This window comes from Micropterus dolomieu, linkage group LG12 (genome assembly GCF_021292245.1).
Source record: "Micropterus dolomieu isolate WLL.071019.BEF.003 ecotype Adirondacks linkage group LG12, ASM2129224v1, whole genome shotgun sequence".
Lineage (NCBI taxonomy): Eukaryota > Metazoa > Chordata > Actinopteri > Centrarchiformes > Centrarchidae > Micropterus > Micropterus dolomieu.
Window position 1 is genome coordinate 13489543 of NC_060161.1, and position 19247 is coordinate 13508789.

The window sequence follows — 19247 nt, forward strand, 5'->3', positions numbered from 1 at the left end:
TATATAGGCTGAACTATAAAACGTAAGCTATATATCAAAGGCACTGCAGAGGACTTCTTTAAGTTAACAGCTGCTTGATTTAGGTAGGCTAATGTTTTTTGTGTGTTGTGTGAGCTGTTGCCAGATCCAGTAGCGTTATATGCCCATTAATGTTTATTATTATTTATTATAAAGGACACCTGTCAGCAACCTAAGATGCCCCCTCTCCCTGAATATCTAAAAATATATTTAAAATAACTTGAACATTGTTGAAAACCTCCTTAAAAACTCCACATAACGTTACTACTACTGCACCATTAAACTACGACGCTCGTGTCACGCCTGGGGTTACCCAGGCAACCAAACGTTGCCATGGAGACATACACACTCAGCCACAGGTTTGACTGAACGTTTCTATATGTGAACCTATAACTTAAAGAAAAGTAGCCACAGCAGAGGAATTACTTTTAGTTTAATATATTGCCCGTATACGTTTGTTGTATCGGACCCGTAAACATAAGAATAAACACTTGAACTGCTGCCGTTGCTGCACTTCACATGAGGGTAAGTAACATGACGTTAGTTGTTGGAGTTTGCTAGCCAGTTGGCTAACGCTAACGCTAACGTAACAGTAACGTTATTTTAAGCGTTTCGTCTAACGTTGACGGTAAGTTATCTTATCTAGATACAAAAGTTGATTTAATAATTTGGATATATTGTAAATAAGTGTCACCTGCTTGGAAAGCTACAAGTGTTTGTTAGTCTTTTGCAAACAACAGGCCATAGTTATGTTAAGTAAAAGTTAAAAAATATACAGTTGTGTCTCAATACATATTGCATTTCAGTGTGTTTGTCTGTGCTTCAGTAACCACAGAGAAAGAAAAAAGCTTTGAGGTGGAAGCTTTGAAAGAAATGGGAGAGGAATACTCTGATATTCGTCTGGTAAAGATGGGTCATTGTAATTGATATTTTTTACTTTTTACCCTTTTTACCCTTTTTATCCCAACAAATAACCACCTTTCTTGCTCCCTTTTTTCCCTCATTGGACCCATAAATCTCCATCCACTGGAAGTTGTTTATCCGTTTTGTGGCTTTTTCTGGTGTATCTGAAGAGTTGTGGACAGAGGAGAATGAGAGGGCTTTGGATCAGTTTATTGTGGACACCAATATCACAACCATTGTGGTTTACGTGGACGCCTACATCAGGCTGCGGGTGGAGTACTCTATGCCCTTACCGGTAAAGCACACTTTGCTCTCCACTTTCTACCTTAATTTGAATTAGTATAATATACAGGTAGTTGCATGGTCCAGTCAGAGAGAGGTGTTAGAATGCCTTTGTTCCTCAAAAGCATCATTGTCCATCCTTGCCTGAAAAACTGAAGTGCTCTCCTCTCCTTCTTTACGGTATGTTTCATTTTTTAATTAAAGTCTCACTATTTTGTCTCACTTGTTTGTATCTCTCTTCACCACCACACCCAAAAATTATTTTATAGGGACAGGTGGTAGAGCAGCTGTCCTATTTTAGTCGCATGCCAGGAGCCATAATCACAGCAGAGACGTTCGATGCTGCCGTACAGTTTGGCACAGTGCCGGGCGACCCCACCCACAGGCTTCTTTATGACATTACCTGTTTGCATGCCCCCCTGGTTGCCCTCAGCACCTACAGGGAGAACAACATCAAGGACAGCTATACCAACAACATGGACGGCTACCTTGCCAGCCTCACAGGTGGGATACTGTTGTGTACCTATCTTAATACTGAGTTAGATGGTGCATCCTGAATTTAATCACCACATGGAGCTTCTGCGTTTACTTGCTGTATTTTCCGAACACAGATTATTACAGCCCCTCCTTCCTGCTATCTCTCCCATTACCTCCTGTTTCACTAGACACATCTCTAATCCAATACATGGCAGGTACCTCAGTGGAAAAGGGAGCGAGACAATTTCCTGTTAAACAACACGGGACAAAGTAGTAGTTCTAAGAAATTTCTTGACTCCTGTGAAGGTGTTATCCATGAAATCTATTCTATGGAAGTACCATTGAAGAGCTGGCAATGTTTGTGAAGCACCTTCAAAGCATTTTAGACGTCCCTCACTCTCTGCCTCACATAACAGAAACATTTCTACAAATGTGTTACTCTATATGAATGAAAAATGAGGCACATTTTGATTGTAAATATGTGACCCCCTACGCTTGCTTATGCCCACACTCTTTTTCACAGAAGTGAAACTGTTCTCCTACTTTCTAATGTTTTGTGAACTTGATCTGCAATCATCAGTGAAGGCCCAGAGAAAAAGACTTCTCATGTAGCATAGTTAGTAAGTAAAATACGTCTGTCCGTTAAAAACTAGACCAATTGATTTGGTATTTTCTGGAATTAGTCAGCCTGGAGCAAGGGGTGTGTTTGCCAAGGTCTGTGAAAGAACAGCTGGATCCAAGGACAGTGACTTCAAAAATGTAGCTGGTTTTCCCTTGGTGTGGAATGGATAGATGGATTTCATAGTGTTTCCTGGTTTCTATTTACAGGCAAAAAGTGTTTCTCCGCAGAAGGGAAAGTTAGTGTTTTCCAGATGATAAGACAAAGATCAGATTATTCTGACATTATGTTCTCATTTTACAATACAAGTATTAGTCAGTACACCAAGAATCAAAAGCATTTTAAAGATTGTAGATTCCAAACTCCCACATCTCTCTGGTGAAGCCAGAAGATTTGATTTGCTCCTCTATGACTGCAAATGATGGGTTTACAGTATATGTATGTAAATAGTGGAGAAATCCATTTTTAGGCCCTGGTATACAGGTTGCAATCTATGGCAACAATCCGATCGTCGTATGTGATTTTCTTTGGGCTCCCAATTTAAAACATTTACGGCGTTAACGTTATTTGACATTTTGATTAAGTATAGCGAGCAAGGAGAAATCGTGAAAAGGACAAGACACGTGTCCTATTTGGCTTCAACTGGTGCAGTGTGCACAGGATGGTCAGAACTTGCTTAAATTTTCACTGAGCCACATACACATGTGCTGAAGTGTAATATTTGATATACCTTTATTGTGAACAGATGATGTGTATAAGAAGTTGGGCAACACAGTTCTATACATCCCAATGGAAGCCCTACACTACAGCTCTGAGGACGCCTGCAAGAACAAGAAGCTGGTCCAGAGAATGGAGAGTAAGCCTGAGGAACTCTATATGTCTGGGTGTGGGTGCCTTTCTCTTTCCATCTGTTTCTATGGAGTCTGTGTCTAAAAGTCACACTCATAGACTTCTGGTGTGTGAGTTTCTGTTTAAGACAACATCGAAACTGCAGCATCGGCTTTCTGCCTCAGACTGTTTTTTTTTTGTTTGTTTTTTTTAGATTTTATTTAATGAAGCCATGAGTTCATAACCTCTCACCTACATCAGTCATTCTACTCTTTGTCCATCCATCATCTTTCTTTTTCAATTTCTTCCTACGATTCCTTTTTCTCCTCATATTCAGATGCTTATATCCAAACATTTCCTTGTCATACTTGGTGGTTTTCACATCATTCCAGCTTTTTGCTGGTCTGACTTTTTGTATTTCCTCTACCTTGAGTTTCTTCTTCCACTCACTTGTTCTTCCCCTTTTTAGCTGTTATGATCCACTGGACAGATCAGATCAAGGAGCTACTGAATGCCCAAGAAATAATGAAAATGAGGGACAACTGTGGCCCACTGCAGGAGATAACCTTCTGGAAGAGTCGCTCTGCCAAGTTGTTGGACATTAGCCAGCAGCTGCAAAAGCCAGGGGTCAGGCATATCCAAAACATCCTGCAGCTCTTTAAGTCTCTTTATGTACAGCGCTTCTGCAAACTGGCCAAGGAAGTACAGGTACAGGAAGTCTGCAAGTCTCAAGTCTAAAATCATCTCTTAACAACAAATGTATATGTATCCCTTTACATTAAAGAACAATACTGAGTATTATTGCAATATGTTGTTGTTCTATGCCACCAAAAATATGCATACTCTGATGGAGTATGGTAGAATTCCATTTTACTCAGTAGTCTTCATCATTTCTTACTGACAGACTGTAATGTTACTCACTGATGTTACTCATCACTGGAACATTACTGCATCTGTGCTACCCACTCGCTTCTTAGATAGAAAGTTGGAAAATGTTGACATGAAATCTTTTGTAAACTCGACTGAAGCAATATAATTATAAAAATAATAATATGCATAATAATATTATCAAATTTCCTTTGTGTGTGTGTTTCCCAGGACTGCTCTCTGCAGGCCCAATCAAACCTGTCCTACTTGTCCATACTGAAGGAGGCGTGTGAAGAGCTTGCCCAGCTCAAGCCTAGCCAAGTTGCTCCCAAGCTACGACACATTGTCAGTCTCATTCGCATCATCTGGGTAAACTCTGACTACTACAACACCAGTGAGAGGATCACCGGTCTCTTCCGCAAGGTACCTGCATTTTACTACATCCATTACTGTCACAAACATACGCCATTTGAATATACTCTGCATACACAGACACATGCTGCAATCCGCCTTTCATATTTCTAACAGCTATTTTGTAGACAGTTAATAGATGTGGTACTTCATGTTCCTTCACGCAAGCAATCATGTATTCCACAGATAATTCAGTTGAACAACATTAACAGATAACCTTTCGCTGTCAGAATGTCCTTTCAGTTGTAGATCAGCTCTTCAGTTGAATTACTTTGTCTTGTTCTGATAAGTTATCATCATCACTGAAGCCCACTCCTACTCATCGTGGGTTACAATACCCTAAGATTGAATTCACAGAATAAAAAGGCGTGCGTGATCATTTTTATCACCCAAGCTCTTTTAATTTCAGCTGACAGCTACACGGAAATATTTAACCTCAAATAATTATGTTTTCTTATGTTCGTCTTTATCGTTGCACTCTCTCTCTCTCTCTCTCTCTCTCTCTCTCTCTTTTACTCCTGCAATGGTGCTCCATTTAAAGTGGCTGTGGTTTAAATGCTGCAGGACAAGGGCTTATGACAGGGCGGTTCCTGCTAATACCAAAGAGAAGGGAGAGAAAATTGAGTGTGTCTGCTGTAGTGACCATTCTTTCTGTTTACAACAGTATTACAAGGAGTTGTATATCCTTTGCCTCCTCCACATCTGTTGTAGATAAATATAACCCTGTCTGGTGTTTTACCAAGAAAGAGTGAAAAAGTGACATGTAGTTAGGAAGAAGGATTTCAGCAGAGGTTTTTGCAGGCAGCTGGATTTTTCGATCTTGGGGTTAAAGCTTATGAATGTGATTAGCCTGAATGGAGGACGTATTTGCTGGTTGCTAAAAAGGACAAGGAAGCTTATAACAAACAATATGCAGACTCAAAACCAAAATTTACAATGTAGTCATGTAGGCATTGTGTAAAAGTGACCTTATACCTCATAGTTTGAGCATACAACAAATGTGATTGTGAGTGTGTAACTTGGTCTACCAATACTTGTCATTTGTTTGTTTTCTGGTGTGTTGCAGATGACTAATGAGATCATCCGCCTGTGCTTCCAAAGCATCTCTCTGGACAGGATCTTCGAGGGCCATGTGTTATCCAGCAAGCAAAACCTCAGCGACTGTATCCAGTGCTGCCTGTCCTGGAAGGAAATTTACCTGCAGGCCTCAGAGATTCACCACAAGTAGGAGAAATCTCACCTGTGTGGAGACTCAACACATTGTCATCTGGGTTACCCTTAAGTCTTAAATGATCAAAAGTGAATGTGTCTGATTTCAAATATCAGATCGTAAAACAATCGCACACAACCTGAGAGGGTTTGGAGGGTTTTTAACTCAGAAGCAGATCAGAGATGTTCTGTGTGAGTAGAGCTTAGCCTGAATGGATGGCTGAAAGAACCTTCTTTGTGTTTTTGAACACTTTACAATTTATTGACTGCTATGCTTAGGTGTTCATCTGAATCTTCATTTCTGTTTCTGGCTCTCTACCATCTCCCCCTTTCTCTGTCCTCCTCGTTTTTTCTCTCATTTCCCCTCTGTTTTTACTTCAGGTATTCTACAAAAGGCTGGGTCCTGGACCAAACCAGTTTTTTTGTGGTGATTGATGCTTTCATTCAGAGGTTCAGAGACCTGCTTGAGGTGATTGTTTTCTCTCACTCATACATACACAGGCATTAACAAATGTACAGACATACATCTGCACACTACAGCTCTTTCATGCTGTTGAAATCCATGTCAGACCAAGCGACCACCACTGCAAAACAACTGTTGAAGCGAATGCAGGCGTCCCTTATGTTGAAGTTCCACTTGATGCTGCCTGGAAATAATGCTTTTTATTGTTGCCAATAAATCAGATCATGTCAACCTTTGGAGAAAAAGTCATATTGCGATTATTGTGGATAATATTACGATATGCGATTTGATTATATTGGAACAAATGGTACTATGGGTCTACTTGCTTAATTATCAAAGAATGCGCAAAATACTAACATTTTGAAATGTGTATTTCTCAACTTGAACAAAGTTAAACAATATTTATAACAATAACTAGTAAAACAGGTGTAAAACAGAACAAGGGGAGCATGGTGCTCTATGGAGGAGAGGGCTAGAAGCAGCAAATATTGGCGCACTGGCACCGGCTCAATGTATATACTGTTAGTATAACAATAATATACTACATTCATTATAATTTCATATAATAGTATACTATTTTACCACTAGTCGATTATTAAATCCAGCTACAGCTGTTTCATTTCTGAGGGTTGTTTTTATTTATTTAATCCTTGTGCAAGCAAAAAGCTCTACATTGGTCTCTAATTTGTTAATGTTAAGTCCTAACTTGTCAATAATAATATTGTTCAACATTTAATAATTTGCACGTCAATCTTTTTTTTATTGTCCCGCCCCATCCAGGCTGTGATTGGTCGGTTGACGAAAAGTGACTGACAAGCACGTCGGCTCTGTGAAATGTTGAACATGTCGAACAACAAAAGGCACCGATACAGCTAACGTTAATTGGCCAGCGAGCCAAACTCAAACCTTCCTTATCTTCTCCCTGTTTTCTTCTGTCTGACCGCTTCAGTTGCTGCCGACGTATCCGCATTTCTCTCGGGTGCTCCGGTGGCGCGTGTGACTATGTTTCGAACGATTAGCGGCTGGGCAGGGAGGAGTGAGGGGTTACAGTAGGTTGTTGTCTTAAAATTTACTGGCACACTGCTCATAAATAACTTTTCTCATTGCAGGTAGGCTTATCAAGTTTTAGGGGCACATGCGAGAGGCCCGTTGTGGGCGGAGATAATGAGCAAACTGCAGCACACACACAGAAGAGAGCGTCACACACACATTTATTAAATCGCGCACTTGTTGCGTTATGTAATCGCACATGACGACATCGCGATTGCCATTAGATTAATTGTGCAGCCCAAATCCATTACAACATGTTTCCTCAAGTGTCATGACAGATCTTGTGTTGGATTTACATACATGTATTATGACTTCTGATATGAATGAGGTTGCATTGCTACAGGTGTCACATTAGGAGCACAATAGAAAATGTCAAATTTAATGTGATACAGTATGTTTTGTTCTCATTGTGATTTAAACAGAGTCAAATACAGCATACTGTGAGGGTTAGCTTTTGGTGGCTTTGTTTCCAATTTGTATTCATATCCCTGCTATTGTTGAGCAAGACTCTTTGTGAATATCATCCTCTATAAATCAATGGGACCTCCAATAAATTATGTTTTCATCACAGACTGTAGGTTCACAAAAACGTTTTCATACGTATTGCCTCAGTATGTATGTTTGCTATTTGGGATATTGTTTCTGTTTGCTTCTCTCAGGTATGTGACTCCCAGCATCAGTTTGCCCGTTGGGAGGATGGTCAGCAGAGAGCCCTGCCATGTTTCAGTGGTTGCCAGGGACCAGAGTTCACCCACTCACTTCTGGAGATAGAAAGCAGCTTCCACCGTGGCCTACAGAACCTGCGCTCTGTTGGCGAGGGCATCCTTGATGTCGAGAACACCACATGGTGCAATGAATTCAACAGGTCAGACAAAATTCAAAATATAATAGTATGAAGGTACTTTTCATGATTTAAAAAAGGCAAAAACATTGAAACAAAACTTCCTAATGAAAGAATCCCCCAATACCTGAAAATGTATCCGCTGTTTTGACATTACCTGCGCGCGCTTGCTTCATGCTACACAGTGCAATGCGGGTACAGGTTTGCAAACTGGACTTGGGCAGGACTCTGTATAAAATGTTATTTTTTCGCAGCATGATTTTATGGTGCTACTGATTATATAGAGCCACTTCCATGCGCATAAGTCACGAATCATTCATTCATCAGCTGATCATCATGTGTTTTTAATGCGTGGATGTGTTCTGGGGTGTGTGTTCAAACAGGTATCGTGCATTGGTAAAGGATCTGAAAATGATGATGCAGAACCTGATCAGTTCAGTGTTTAAGACAGTGAACACAGTGGAGGAAGGACTTCGCCTACTGGACATTTTTAGGCCTATGTCTACTCAAGAGGTGTCCCTCACACATACACATATACATTCAAGTCCTTTAATTGATTGAGGGCAAAATGACTTCCCATATTAGGCTTTGTGTATAGTTTATCCCTATGTATTTAGATCTCCTTGAGAACCCCCAAATTTGTCTCAGGTCTTAAGCCCTTTGTACACCAAGCATGTATTGTTCATATGCATTTTCTTAATCTGTCATCTGATTCTATTTGTTGCAAATACAATACAATGTGGGACATAATGGAGTTGTCAAGCAGTGAGGATAACATCTTTCTGCAGCTCCGGACGCTGCTGTCGCTTTGTCTCTCACTCCCTCTCTTTCCTCCCTTGCTTCTCTCCACTGGAAGAAACTCCCAATACTGTCGGCAATCTCTGCCCACGTCTTGTTTTTGGCACTGTGGCTGCCTGAAGTGGCTGAGCTGTCCTCCCTCTTGGTCTCCAGACTGTTGCTCTCCCTCTCTGTCTGTGTTCTGTCTTCTTCCTTTATTTTAATAGCAGAAGTTTCAGACTCGTGTGTAAATGTGATTGAGGTTGTATTTTTTTAAATGTACAATGAAAAATACGGACCTGACGTGCAAAGGCCTTAAGTGTAAGTTACTCAAATTCTCCTCTCCTGTTCTTCACCTATTTCAGCCCATTAAGCGCACAACAGAAGAGAAGGTGGAGGAAGTGTACAACATCTTTAACCAGGAGTTCAAATTGGTCAACAAGGAGCTGAACCAGAGGACAAGGTGTTATCCGGACCATATGCCACGGATGGCAGGCCAGGCCCACTGGGTGAGGGCCCTAAGACATCGCTTAAAGAGACCCATGGAGGTGAGTCTATTATTTCTTTTAGTCTCAGTCCTTCAGGAGTGAGCAAAGTAAACTACTGTAGTAGGAGCTCTGTCCATACTGGTTCTGCTTTGGTTGAATTTTAACATCCAATATTCATGGTTTAGGTGAACCCTCCTTCTTTGACTTTTTCCTCTTTGGTCCTTTTTCCTTCCCCTCCAGCTGCTTCAGAAGGCCCACTTCATGTCTGAGTCGTACAGCTACAAACAGATAGTTTACACCAATGGCCAGATGATCCAGGTTTTGGATGAGTTGGTGAGGAAGAACTTTAGTGAATGGAGCCAGAACCTGGATGGACAGTTCCTCAAGAGACTGGAGCAGCCACTCATGGTGCGCTGCAAAGACAAGACGGCCAAGCTGGACATCAACTTTGACAAGTGCGTTACACATAAAAGAAACAAGGCATTCACATGAAACAACACATTCACACGTGTCTTAAACTGTATGCTGGTGTTTGTGTACTTGTGACACTATGTTAACACTGCATCTAGAGGTATAGATACACTCTCACCATTAGTTGGATAAAGAGATACAGTATGTTCTTACACAACTTATCAATGTAGACACTATACAGTAAGGCACAAACACAAAAACGCGTGCACACATACATGTGCTCATTATTAATTTGATTCTGTTTTCTTTTCCAGTAACCTTTTGATCCTGTTCTCTGAGATCCACTACTGGGATCGACTGAAGTTCGAGATCCCACAGTGTGTGTCTGACATTTATCAGGACAGGGAAGACCTCAGAGGCCTGCGGGAGAGATCACTGCTGCTGATCAGGGACTATAACAGGTTTCACACACACACACACACACACACACACACACACACACACACACACACACACACATTCAAAGAGGGGAACAAACATGGACGGTAATTTGTATGGTTATATTGTTCGTATCGTATTTGTACTGATTCTATGTTGGGGTAGACACTGTGCCTTTATCTTTTTCTGTACTGTACGGTACACTTCTAATCAAATTAAAATGACATTATAAAAATAGGAACAGGGCAGCAGCCACAGTAACTTTGTGTGTGAGTGTCTGAATGGGGTGTGGCACAAGATTTTTGCAGATGAGGGTAATTAATAGCACACTTGTCTGATGTAATTTTATTGTACAAGCTGAGTAGGGAGTCCTTATTTTCCTTTGATTTGCTATTGCAATTTGGTCATTGAATTTTGTTGTTCATCATATCACAGTTATATATTGCTCAGTACATAACCCAGACACAAAGAGTCATGCCCTTAGGTTTAGAACCACAATGTAGGATAGACCACCCTACATACGGCCTTTTTTGCAGCATTATAAAAAAATTAATAGCCGACAACGAATACTATCTGTCAACCTTTTTCTATAAAGCATTAGAATTTTTCTGCTTAGCTGCCAATATAAGACTTTACAGTGGATTTCAATTTCTAATAAAAACACACATCAACACTCACATTGACAAACTCCACAAACTACACAAATTGAACAAGCTGTATGTGCTGTAGCTGTATGATGATTTTGCCTTTAGTACTCACCCTGCAAACGAAACACACTAATATATACTTAATGCCCTTCTCATCTGTGTGTGTGTGTCAGGATCATAGGTGTGCTGTCTCCTGACGAGGTGGGTTTGTTTCGGGAGCGAATTCGTTTCTTGGATAAGAAGATTCAGCCGGGGCTGACCAAGCTCCTGTGGCTGTCTAAAGGAGCTTCTAATGTCTTCATCCGTGACTGTCTTCTTCACGTTAACAAGGTTGTTACACACAGTTCACTTCTTACTGATATGGACACGTCTTAAGGATTATTGTTACTGTATTCACTTTTTCTCTCCTTTTAATAATACTCCAGGTCCAGTTGATGGTTGATGGATACAAAGTATCCAATCTATCCATCTCCAACCTTTGTCGCCAGATGAGTGAAACATTGCTGGTTAAACTGGATGGAAAGACTGTATACAGGTAATGATAGATATGTGATTACTTCCTCATTGCATGGGATGCCAAATCCGGTAAAAACACAAAATAAGAAATACAAAGTGCGCGGATATTATTTCTTATATTATATGTCACTTCTGATGACATGGTTCATCCATTCAATATTGAATTTTGGTTTTTAAAATGCATATTCATTAAGTACAGTAAAACTGTGGATAAAGGTTTTTTGTTTTCGATTGATGATGATTTAACATGATGATTTTATTTATTTTTGTACTCAGTGGAGACGTGGCTTATTTTTCATTCTTTGAAATCGCCTTTCCCTCAGTTTAGATATAGAGGTAAATGACAAGAAAACTAACAGATATTTTAACAGGCCAGTGTTTCCACATTGTCAGCAGCTCACTGAGGAAGTCAACTGCAAGTGTCTCCACATCTTGACCTTGTCTGAAGCAATTCACATGGGTTGCATCTTAACTGTACCTAGGTTTCAAGTGATGTACGTTAGTTTCCTTTATTGATTGCATCTTTGGTGTTTCTCCTGTTGTAATTCTTAGGAACCTGGAATTTGAGGATGACCAGAAGGCTCACCAGCAGAGCCAACTCCAAATATTGCGCTCGGCACATCAGGAGATTGCTGATATCATGACTCGCATCCATAACAACTTCTCTGATGATGGACCTGAGGTCTGTGCTGTGTTTTTCATTCAGTATTGGTAGCATTCCATTAGAAATGTTCCTGCACCTTTACAAAATGTAATCTGGCACATTAATAAGGTTGTTATTTTAGACTTGTTGTACTGTAAGCATGCAAGGTTGAGGAAGAAGCTTAGAGGATAGAGAAGTAAGACATTTGACTTCCAGCTGTTAAGTGGTCAGTCGTTAAGTTCATTTTCTAGAGATGTGTCTTTACAAAAATTACTGGAAAAATAGCAAAGTATTGACCCACACAAGTTGTTTGACTAGTAATTAAACTATTAAAAAATAAAACAAATGTGCTAATTTTTTACCATGGTGTTTAATTAAGGTCCAAGAGCACTGGGTGACCTACACAGAGAAGGTGGACCACATGGTAGAGGAAGCTCTTAGGAGCAACATCAAACGCTCCATGAAGAAGCTATCCAGGGCCATCAATGGAGACAGCAAGACATCGCCCAATCCCTTGTTCAAAGTCCTGGTAGCACTGCGCCAGGCAACTCCCCAAACCACACCAAAGGTGCCAGCAACCCTTTTTAATCCTATTAGGTCAAATGATGATCACAATGTCCACATATGTTGACCCACATGCTCAGCATAAATGTATCACATGAACTGGCATGTGCTCACTAGTCTTATTCTTATTCAGACACACATTCACACACACACACACACCATGCATACATCAAACAGCAAAGAACACATACATAAACTTATACACACATGCAGAATGAGTGGTTCTCTCTCTCACTCTCTCATTCATGGAAGAGGTATTACTGGAGACATGTTTTGCTGTTATGTCTAGGGTAATTAATTAGCTTTATGGCTAAACAGCTACTAACAGCCACAATATATATTGAGTTCCTTTGGTTGCCAATGCAAGAGAAAAGATTCAAGTCTTACCTTAATCTTACTTGTTGGGTTCAGTTTATTTAGGTTAACATATAAACACAGACAGAAATTAAAGAAAAAAGGATTCGGGTTATTATTAACTATCCAGCATAGTCTTAACAAAAGATTTCCTCAAGAACATGAATTTCCTTCCTTGTCTTTCTTCCCTAAGGCATCTCTCCTCTGACAGGTTCATATTAGGTGAGACCCGCTTACTTAACTTTCAGCAATCAAGGAATAGGTCAAAATACAACATGTGACTGTGACAACCCACTAAAACACCCACACAGGTACACATGCCATGCTCAAGCATGGTGTTCACTGTGCTCTTGCTGTGAGTTTGTTTTTAATATCCGTTCTAAAAGTATGTGTGCAGGCTATGCTTGACTGCTCTGCTCAGGACTACTCTTTGAGTTTTTGGAGCTTGTTTAGTGTCTGAGGGGCCAGTGTAAGATAAATAAGGACTTTGTGAACCGTGCAAAGCTACTCTAGTGGAATCCCAGAATAAAAATGTAGAGCTGAAAATGAGCATAGTAAGTCCCCTTTAACACATGTAAACAGTTCTGGCAACAGTTCTTTACAATTCACAATTTATTGGCTGGTGACTTGGGTAAAGGTTTATGCTCATACGTGTGTTTTGACAGGTTGAGTTCTCCCCGTCGCTCGATAAGCTTGCTCAGATTGTGAACATTATGCCTCAGCTCATCAACACCATCTCAGCAGTTAAAAGACTGCCCGAACTTCTCTCCTGCAAACGGTCGCAGGCGAATCCCATACACATCAACATAGGTTAGTATTTTTTTAAAACATGTTCTTTCATTTTACTTGTACATGTACTAAGCCAGACAGTGACTACTAAGCAGTTATATATCTTTGGATGCAGTTTGGGACAATAGCTGTCTGCCTAAGCTTCTACTCATATCACCATGTCCTCTTTGTTCGTTCAGAGCAAGACGAGGGGATAAGGAAGATTCAGGCTGCAGTTGCCGCAGGGATGGCAACCAATGCCAGCCACCTGCAGGCCTATCTGAAGACCTGGGACAAATACAGGGATATCTGGGAGACCAACAAGGACTCCATTACACAAGGCTACCAGAGACAAAACCAACCAGTCACTGATTTTGATGCTGATATACACAGGCACTGTGCACTAAAATCTCATTTCTAAACATCATTATTCACTTGACCTGTTTAAGACGTTTCTAGGGACCATTTGACACTTTTTTGCTTCAATTGTGTTTGTTTTTATTTATTTCAATTCCCCAAGACATTCTTTAAAAGTTGTTGTTTACCATAAACCCCTCCAGGTACACGTTAAAGGCCAACAGTGTTCAGCAGGAAGAGACTGTATTGAACATCCGGTTTGTCATGCTTGACTGTTCACTGCTCAAGTCCTCCTTGGTGCAGCACTGCGATGAGTGGCAAACCAAGTTCACTCAGCTGCTTAGCCACATGGCCAGCACTCGCCTAAAAGGACTTCATGCTTCACTGCAAGACAACGCCAAGAGGTGGGGAGTCAAGAGAAAGGATTTCATTTGTTACAGAAACCTACTGTATTTAGTTCATTACTTGCTTAAAAGGTTATGTCAGCTTCGGTGAGAATATGTATTATCGTGCTTAACGTGATGTGTCTCTTTGTTATTTCTATGTGTGTGTCTAGGCTGAGACAACCCCCCCAGACACTGGCGGAGCTTGATGAGAGGCTGAAGCTCTTGGAGGCTCTCCAGTGTGATTTGGCCAAGACAGAGGCTCAGATTCCTCTCATCCATGATCAGTTTTCTATCCTAGACAAGTATGAGGTCCCAGTGGAACAGGCTGTAAGCACCTTGCTCATTAATGAACAAATACATACATATCTACAGTGCACACAATACAGGACTGTGTATGAACAGTATATAACAAACTGTGACTTTACCCTTATGTGTGCACCCCTCTAATATCTCTCTCCCAAACATTCAGTAAAACAAATATCTGTCTAATACAATATAACAATATATACAAGACAATTATATATCTTCAGTAGAGTTTCAGTGGAATGCAGACATCGTCAAAACCCTGACTTCTCTGGTATTCACGGGAACTGTACATCTACACATTAACGAGCTAAGAGCATTCCTTCTCATCATTATTCCAGTTCTGACACTTGGTTTACCCACAGGTGCAGGATCTGCGTGAGGTGCTGAATGGGGAGTGGGTGTGGTTCCAGCAGGTGTTGATTGACAGTAACATCATGCTGAAGAAGCACAAGGAGAAGTTCAAGAACAGCTTTATTCTCTCCTCTGAGGAGTTCAAGAAGAAGATCCAGACCACTATTCTTGAGTTCAACAGCACAGGTCACACACATACACACTCTCTGTCTCTACTCTCTCTTTCACACATATTATCATCTATTATCATTATCATCAACATACATTATCGCTGTGGCCATTGTTGCTCTCTCTGTTTCCCCTGCTGTCCCTACTGAACCATTACTGGTCTATATGAAGCCTCTTTAGAACCAATAGCCTGTAACTAATCTGCTCGTGCCCCTGATGATTTGTGACTGCACAGCTGCTCCCTTTCACAGAAAAAGGGATGTCCCTGACTGATTTCCTGCCCCATCATCATCATCACTCACTCCTCTTTGCCACCTCTCTGCCTTTCCGACTCATTTTTGCTCATTTCCTTTCTGTTTTTGATGACTACCATCTTTCTTTCCTCCCTTTACCTTGTTTTCCCTCCTTCACACTAGTGTGTTATATGGGATGCATGACATGATTAAACTTTCTATAACATTATATGTAATTTTACATAATAATAGCAATTGTCTCTATTGTGACATTTATTGAATAGTCGATCCTCAGTGGTGGTTAATATACAATATAAGAAAACAAGATTTCACTACAGATATTACTTTGACGGAAATAGTATGATTAAATATTTAATGGTTATTAAATATCTATTTTCCTAAAAACATATACCAACCTGTGTGTGTATTCACTGTACAATATGTTTGCCCTTTGTTTTTGTGTGTGGACAATTTGAATGTGTTTGTATGATTTTGCATGTGTGGTTTTGCACGTGCATATTCAGGTCCATTTGACAGCACACTGAGCACAGAGTTGGCCTTAAAGCAAATAGCAGGGCATCGCAGACAACTGGAGGCTCTGAAACAGGAAGAGAGTGCCATCCTACATGGACTGGCCTTCTTCAAAATAGAGCAGCCCCCTGCCAAAAGCATCCGGACGCTGGAGAAGGTTTGACGCAGCACAAGGCTCATAATCCTAACATACTGTTGTCCTGCCATAAACCTATACAAAGATTCAACATAATGAGCAGTTAATCAAGAGAAGATTGTACAAGTATTTGATAGTATAGCAGTAGGAAGTTGACAGGACATGTGAAAGGGGATGATGTGCATCAAAGGGACAAGGATGAATTCAACCAGGATGTTGCAATGAATTTGAAAGGAATAGTTTTTTATTGCAAATGCTAACCTTGTAATATTTTTGTTACACGTTTGTATCTGTACAGGACATAGACTACCTGCAGCAGGTCTGGGAAATCACACAGGAGTGGAATGCCAACTGGAACATCTGGAAGACCGGTCAGTTTTCGACGTTGCGGACGGAGAGCATGGAGAGCGCAGCACAGGACATGTTCAAAAAACTTCACAAACTCCAGAGAGAACTAAAGGTCAGTTCTGCCACACAGAGTGTATGCTGTGTCGCAATTTAGCTGTAATATAGTACTTGGTTGTAGGTTTTGTTTCATACAAATAAATTGTGCCTTAATACATTTAATCAGTACTGTATGATCTAGAAACTGTACTTGATGATCTCTGTAGAAAGAACACAGAGTGATACTTTGCGTTTATAATGGATACAAAGTTGGCAGATTTAAGCAGATATCATTAGGTATTTTTAGCTTCAGATCCACACACTCCCTAAAATGCATTTTACAGTGACAGCTACATTTATGGCTTTCCCTCAGGATGCACAAAATGTGTTTCTAATATCATAGAACGCGCAGAGAAAATTTACCCTCAGCAGCTCTTGTGTTTAAATTGCACAGTAGTGAGGGCCTCATATTTGTCTGATTGCAGGATAAGGCGTGGGGCATTGTAGATTTCTCCAAGAACAAGATTGATCAATTCAAGCGGATCGTCCCTCTCATTGCTGATCTGAGGAACCCAGCCATGAGAGAGAGGTAGAGTATCTACAGTACATGTTACTCAAGTAAAAGTAAAAAAGTACCTGGTTTTAAAAATACGTAAGTAATCAAAAGTAAAAGTACTACACATCAAAATCTATTGATCTTACAAAATGCCTTTCTTTTTAAATTCACTCAAAACATATTCCTATACTGTCGGGGGATAAGTCTGCGTTATTGCTCTGCTGGTGTGGTAGTATCCCCTTCAGACCGTCTGATAGATACAGAACCCCATTTGGGACTTAAGATAACTTAAGACTGTTAAGATGAGACAAGGAGGCGGAAACCAAAACTAACCATTCAAATTAGCTTTATTGGCATGAATGTGTAACAACAACTGAAACTGAAACACTTCTCAAATCACAATCTCACCAAAAATCCACATGTTAACTTCAGCACCTCTCATAAAGTGCAGCTCACAACAGAGCAAACTTGCCTTTAGTTTTTAGATGTTTATATTGCAACACTCTACCAGCTACGTTACCAAACTGGCTGTGACTCACACCTGACACCACAATGCTCTTGCTACAATCCTCCCTCTGTAAGAAGCCTGAATAGAAACCTCTTCTAGAAAAATCCAGTGCTGGTTTGAACAGACCTCTGCGCACTAACACAGCCCTCATGAAGTCTGATAAAGTCTGATAAAACTGGGGGCCTATCTGCTGGGTCATTTGGTGGAGCAGCAACTGCTCTACCAGGGTCTGAGCTGCTTTTATCTGATGGCTGAACAGCTCTGGCTGTGCTCATACTGGCTGAGGCTAGATGTGTTTCACCTGGGTCTGTGGGACCTGCTAAAAGATTCTGGACTGGGTCTGTGCTGGTACTGGCTGAGGCTGGATGTGGATCAGCTGTGCTTGTACTGACAAACTTCAGCTCAGCCCCTGTAAATTATAGATATTTTCTATATATTAATGTTATCAGCTGTATCAGGTCCATTCAAACTGGCTCCTTCAGGTTTCCTTCAATACATTTTCAAATATAAAATACTGTTAGTGAAATGACTGGGATGAATATGTGATGCCTATTATTTACTGAGATGTGCATCCATATTGCCCAGTCTGTCCAGCCAATCAACATTTTAATAGTTGGTGAATCTACTGCTTCCCATCTTTCATTAGCCCAGAGTTGTAACTAAACTTCACTGTCTCGTTTTAAAAGGATGTATGAGGAGTGCCATCACATCCTGTCTGGACTGGTCCCACAGATGTTTCTTGCTCGAATGCGTGAGTTTAATTTCTTGCACGAGCATGTGAACGCATTTCCACATGCAACTCGGTCATCTTTCCGAGCTGCAGTTTATAAACACTGTGGCCCGTCTGCGTTTATCAAACGTAATAAACAATCAGTCATAGTCTGGCATGCCACTAGAACACAGCTGCGCTGCTCAGCTGGTTAGCAGGACAGACAGACAGCGAGACTCACTGCAGCTTCACATTAGGCTATGTGTGATCTAGAGAGGAGAGAACACAAGTTTACCGGACTGCTGAGTTTTTTCTCTTCTCGTACCTAAAAGGATAGTCCCTCTTCACCCTCTCATCAAAGTTGTAAACACTTGCTTTCACCTTTGACAGGAAAGTGAGGCGGAGGCATCCAGCTCTGCGCTGGACTGTCACTGCGTGTGCCGCTGTCGCATCAGCTGGATGAATTTGATTCGTGGCGAGTCGGCTTTACCAGTTTTACATTTGTTTTTCAATGCTGCTCCACTCAAGTGCGCTGCATATGCTACTAATACCAATGGAACGAGGTCTCGTGCAGAATGTAACGGAGTAAAATATATTTGATATTTGGCTTTGAAATGTAGTGAAGTGAAAGTAAAAAGTTGCAACAACTAGCTCAAGTAAAGTACAGATGCCGAAAAAAACTACTTAAGTACAGTAACGAAGTATTTAGACTTTGTTAGTTTCCACCGCTGATTTACTTGTCAAATGATACCTGTCATTTCAGTGTATCTTTGAACTATTATCCCATTGTATTGTAGTTGTTACAATACAATGTACAAGTCATGGAAGGAACAGAAATAAAAATACAACTCCCACAGAATAAACTTGGGAAAAAAACGAACAAGAAGCAAAGCACACCCTATAGTCACTTTGTGCTTAATACCTTCCCTAGGTCTCAAGCACAGATTCTGCTCTTGACTTAACTTGGTAATAGTTGCCTGGAAGGCTTCTTCAGCTGACCTGGGTAATTTAAGAGTAACATCAACCACTCTTTCATTGCCACCTTTCT

At 40.6% G+C, this 19247-nt stretch overlaps 1 protein-coding gene and 1 long non-coding RNA gene across 3 annotated transcripts in view; one reads left to right on the forward strand and one right to left on the reverse strand.

The window, feature by feature from the left end:
* The first annotated feature begins 359 nt into the window (after positions 1-359).
* Positions 360-19247, forward strand: part of dnah2 (dynein, axonemal, heavy chain 2) — a 65183-nt gene continuing 46295 nt past the window's right edge. The window contains exons 1-26 of one of the 2 annotated variants that reach the window (XM_046064213.1): positions 360-543; positions 845-921; positions 1052-1216; positions 1473-1707; positions 3045-3155; positions 3597-3835; positions 4226-4417; positions 5472-5629; positions 5996-6083; positions 7787-7992; positions 8352-8481; positions 9111-9293; positions 9474-9688; positions 9959-10105; positions 10903-11059; positions 11155-11264; positions 11798-11927; positions 12268-12456; positions 13472-13616; positions 13775-13967; positions 14135-14335; positions 14488-14644; positions 14986-15160; positions 15900-16063; positions 16341-16502; positions 16912-17015. In XM_046064213.1, coding sequence (XP_045920169.1) covers positions 892-921; positions 1052-1216; positions 1473-1707; positions 3045-3155; positions 3597-3835; positions 4226-4417; positions 5472-5629; positions 5996-6083; positions 7787-7992; positions 8352-8481; positions 9111-9293; positions 9474-9688; positions 9959-10105; positions 10903-11059; positions 11155-11264; positions 11798-11927; positions 12268-12456; positions 13472-13616; positions 13775-13967; positions 14135-14335; positions 14488-14644; positions 14986-15160; positions 15900-16063; positions 16341-16502; positions 16912-17015 — 3986 coding nt within the window. In that variant the 5' untranslated portion in view covers positions 360-543; positions 845-891. Of the gene's footprint in view, positions 544-844; positions 922-1051; positions 1217-1262; positions 1384-1472; positions 1708-3044; positions 3156-3596; positions 3836-4225; positions 4418-5471; positions 5630-5995; positions 6084-7786; positions 7993-8351; positions 8482-9110; positions 9294-9473; positions 9689-9958; positions 10106-10902; positions 11060-11154; positions 11265-11797; positions 11928-12267; positions 12457-13471; positions 13617-13774; positions 13968-14134; positions 14336-14487; positions 14645-14985; positions 15161-15899; positions 16064-16340; positions 16503-16911; positions 17016-19247 lie in introns of those variants that run through there. The other variant, XM_046064214.1, reaches the window with a different exon arrangement.
* Positions 8504-9660, reverse strand: LOC123980039. Its single transcript, XR_006827358.1, has 2 exons — positions 9045-9660; positions 8504-8958 (listed from the first exon to the last, which is right to left on the reverse strand). It is a non-coding gene; the product is annotated as an uncharacterized LOC123980039 (long non-coding RNA).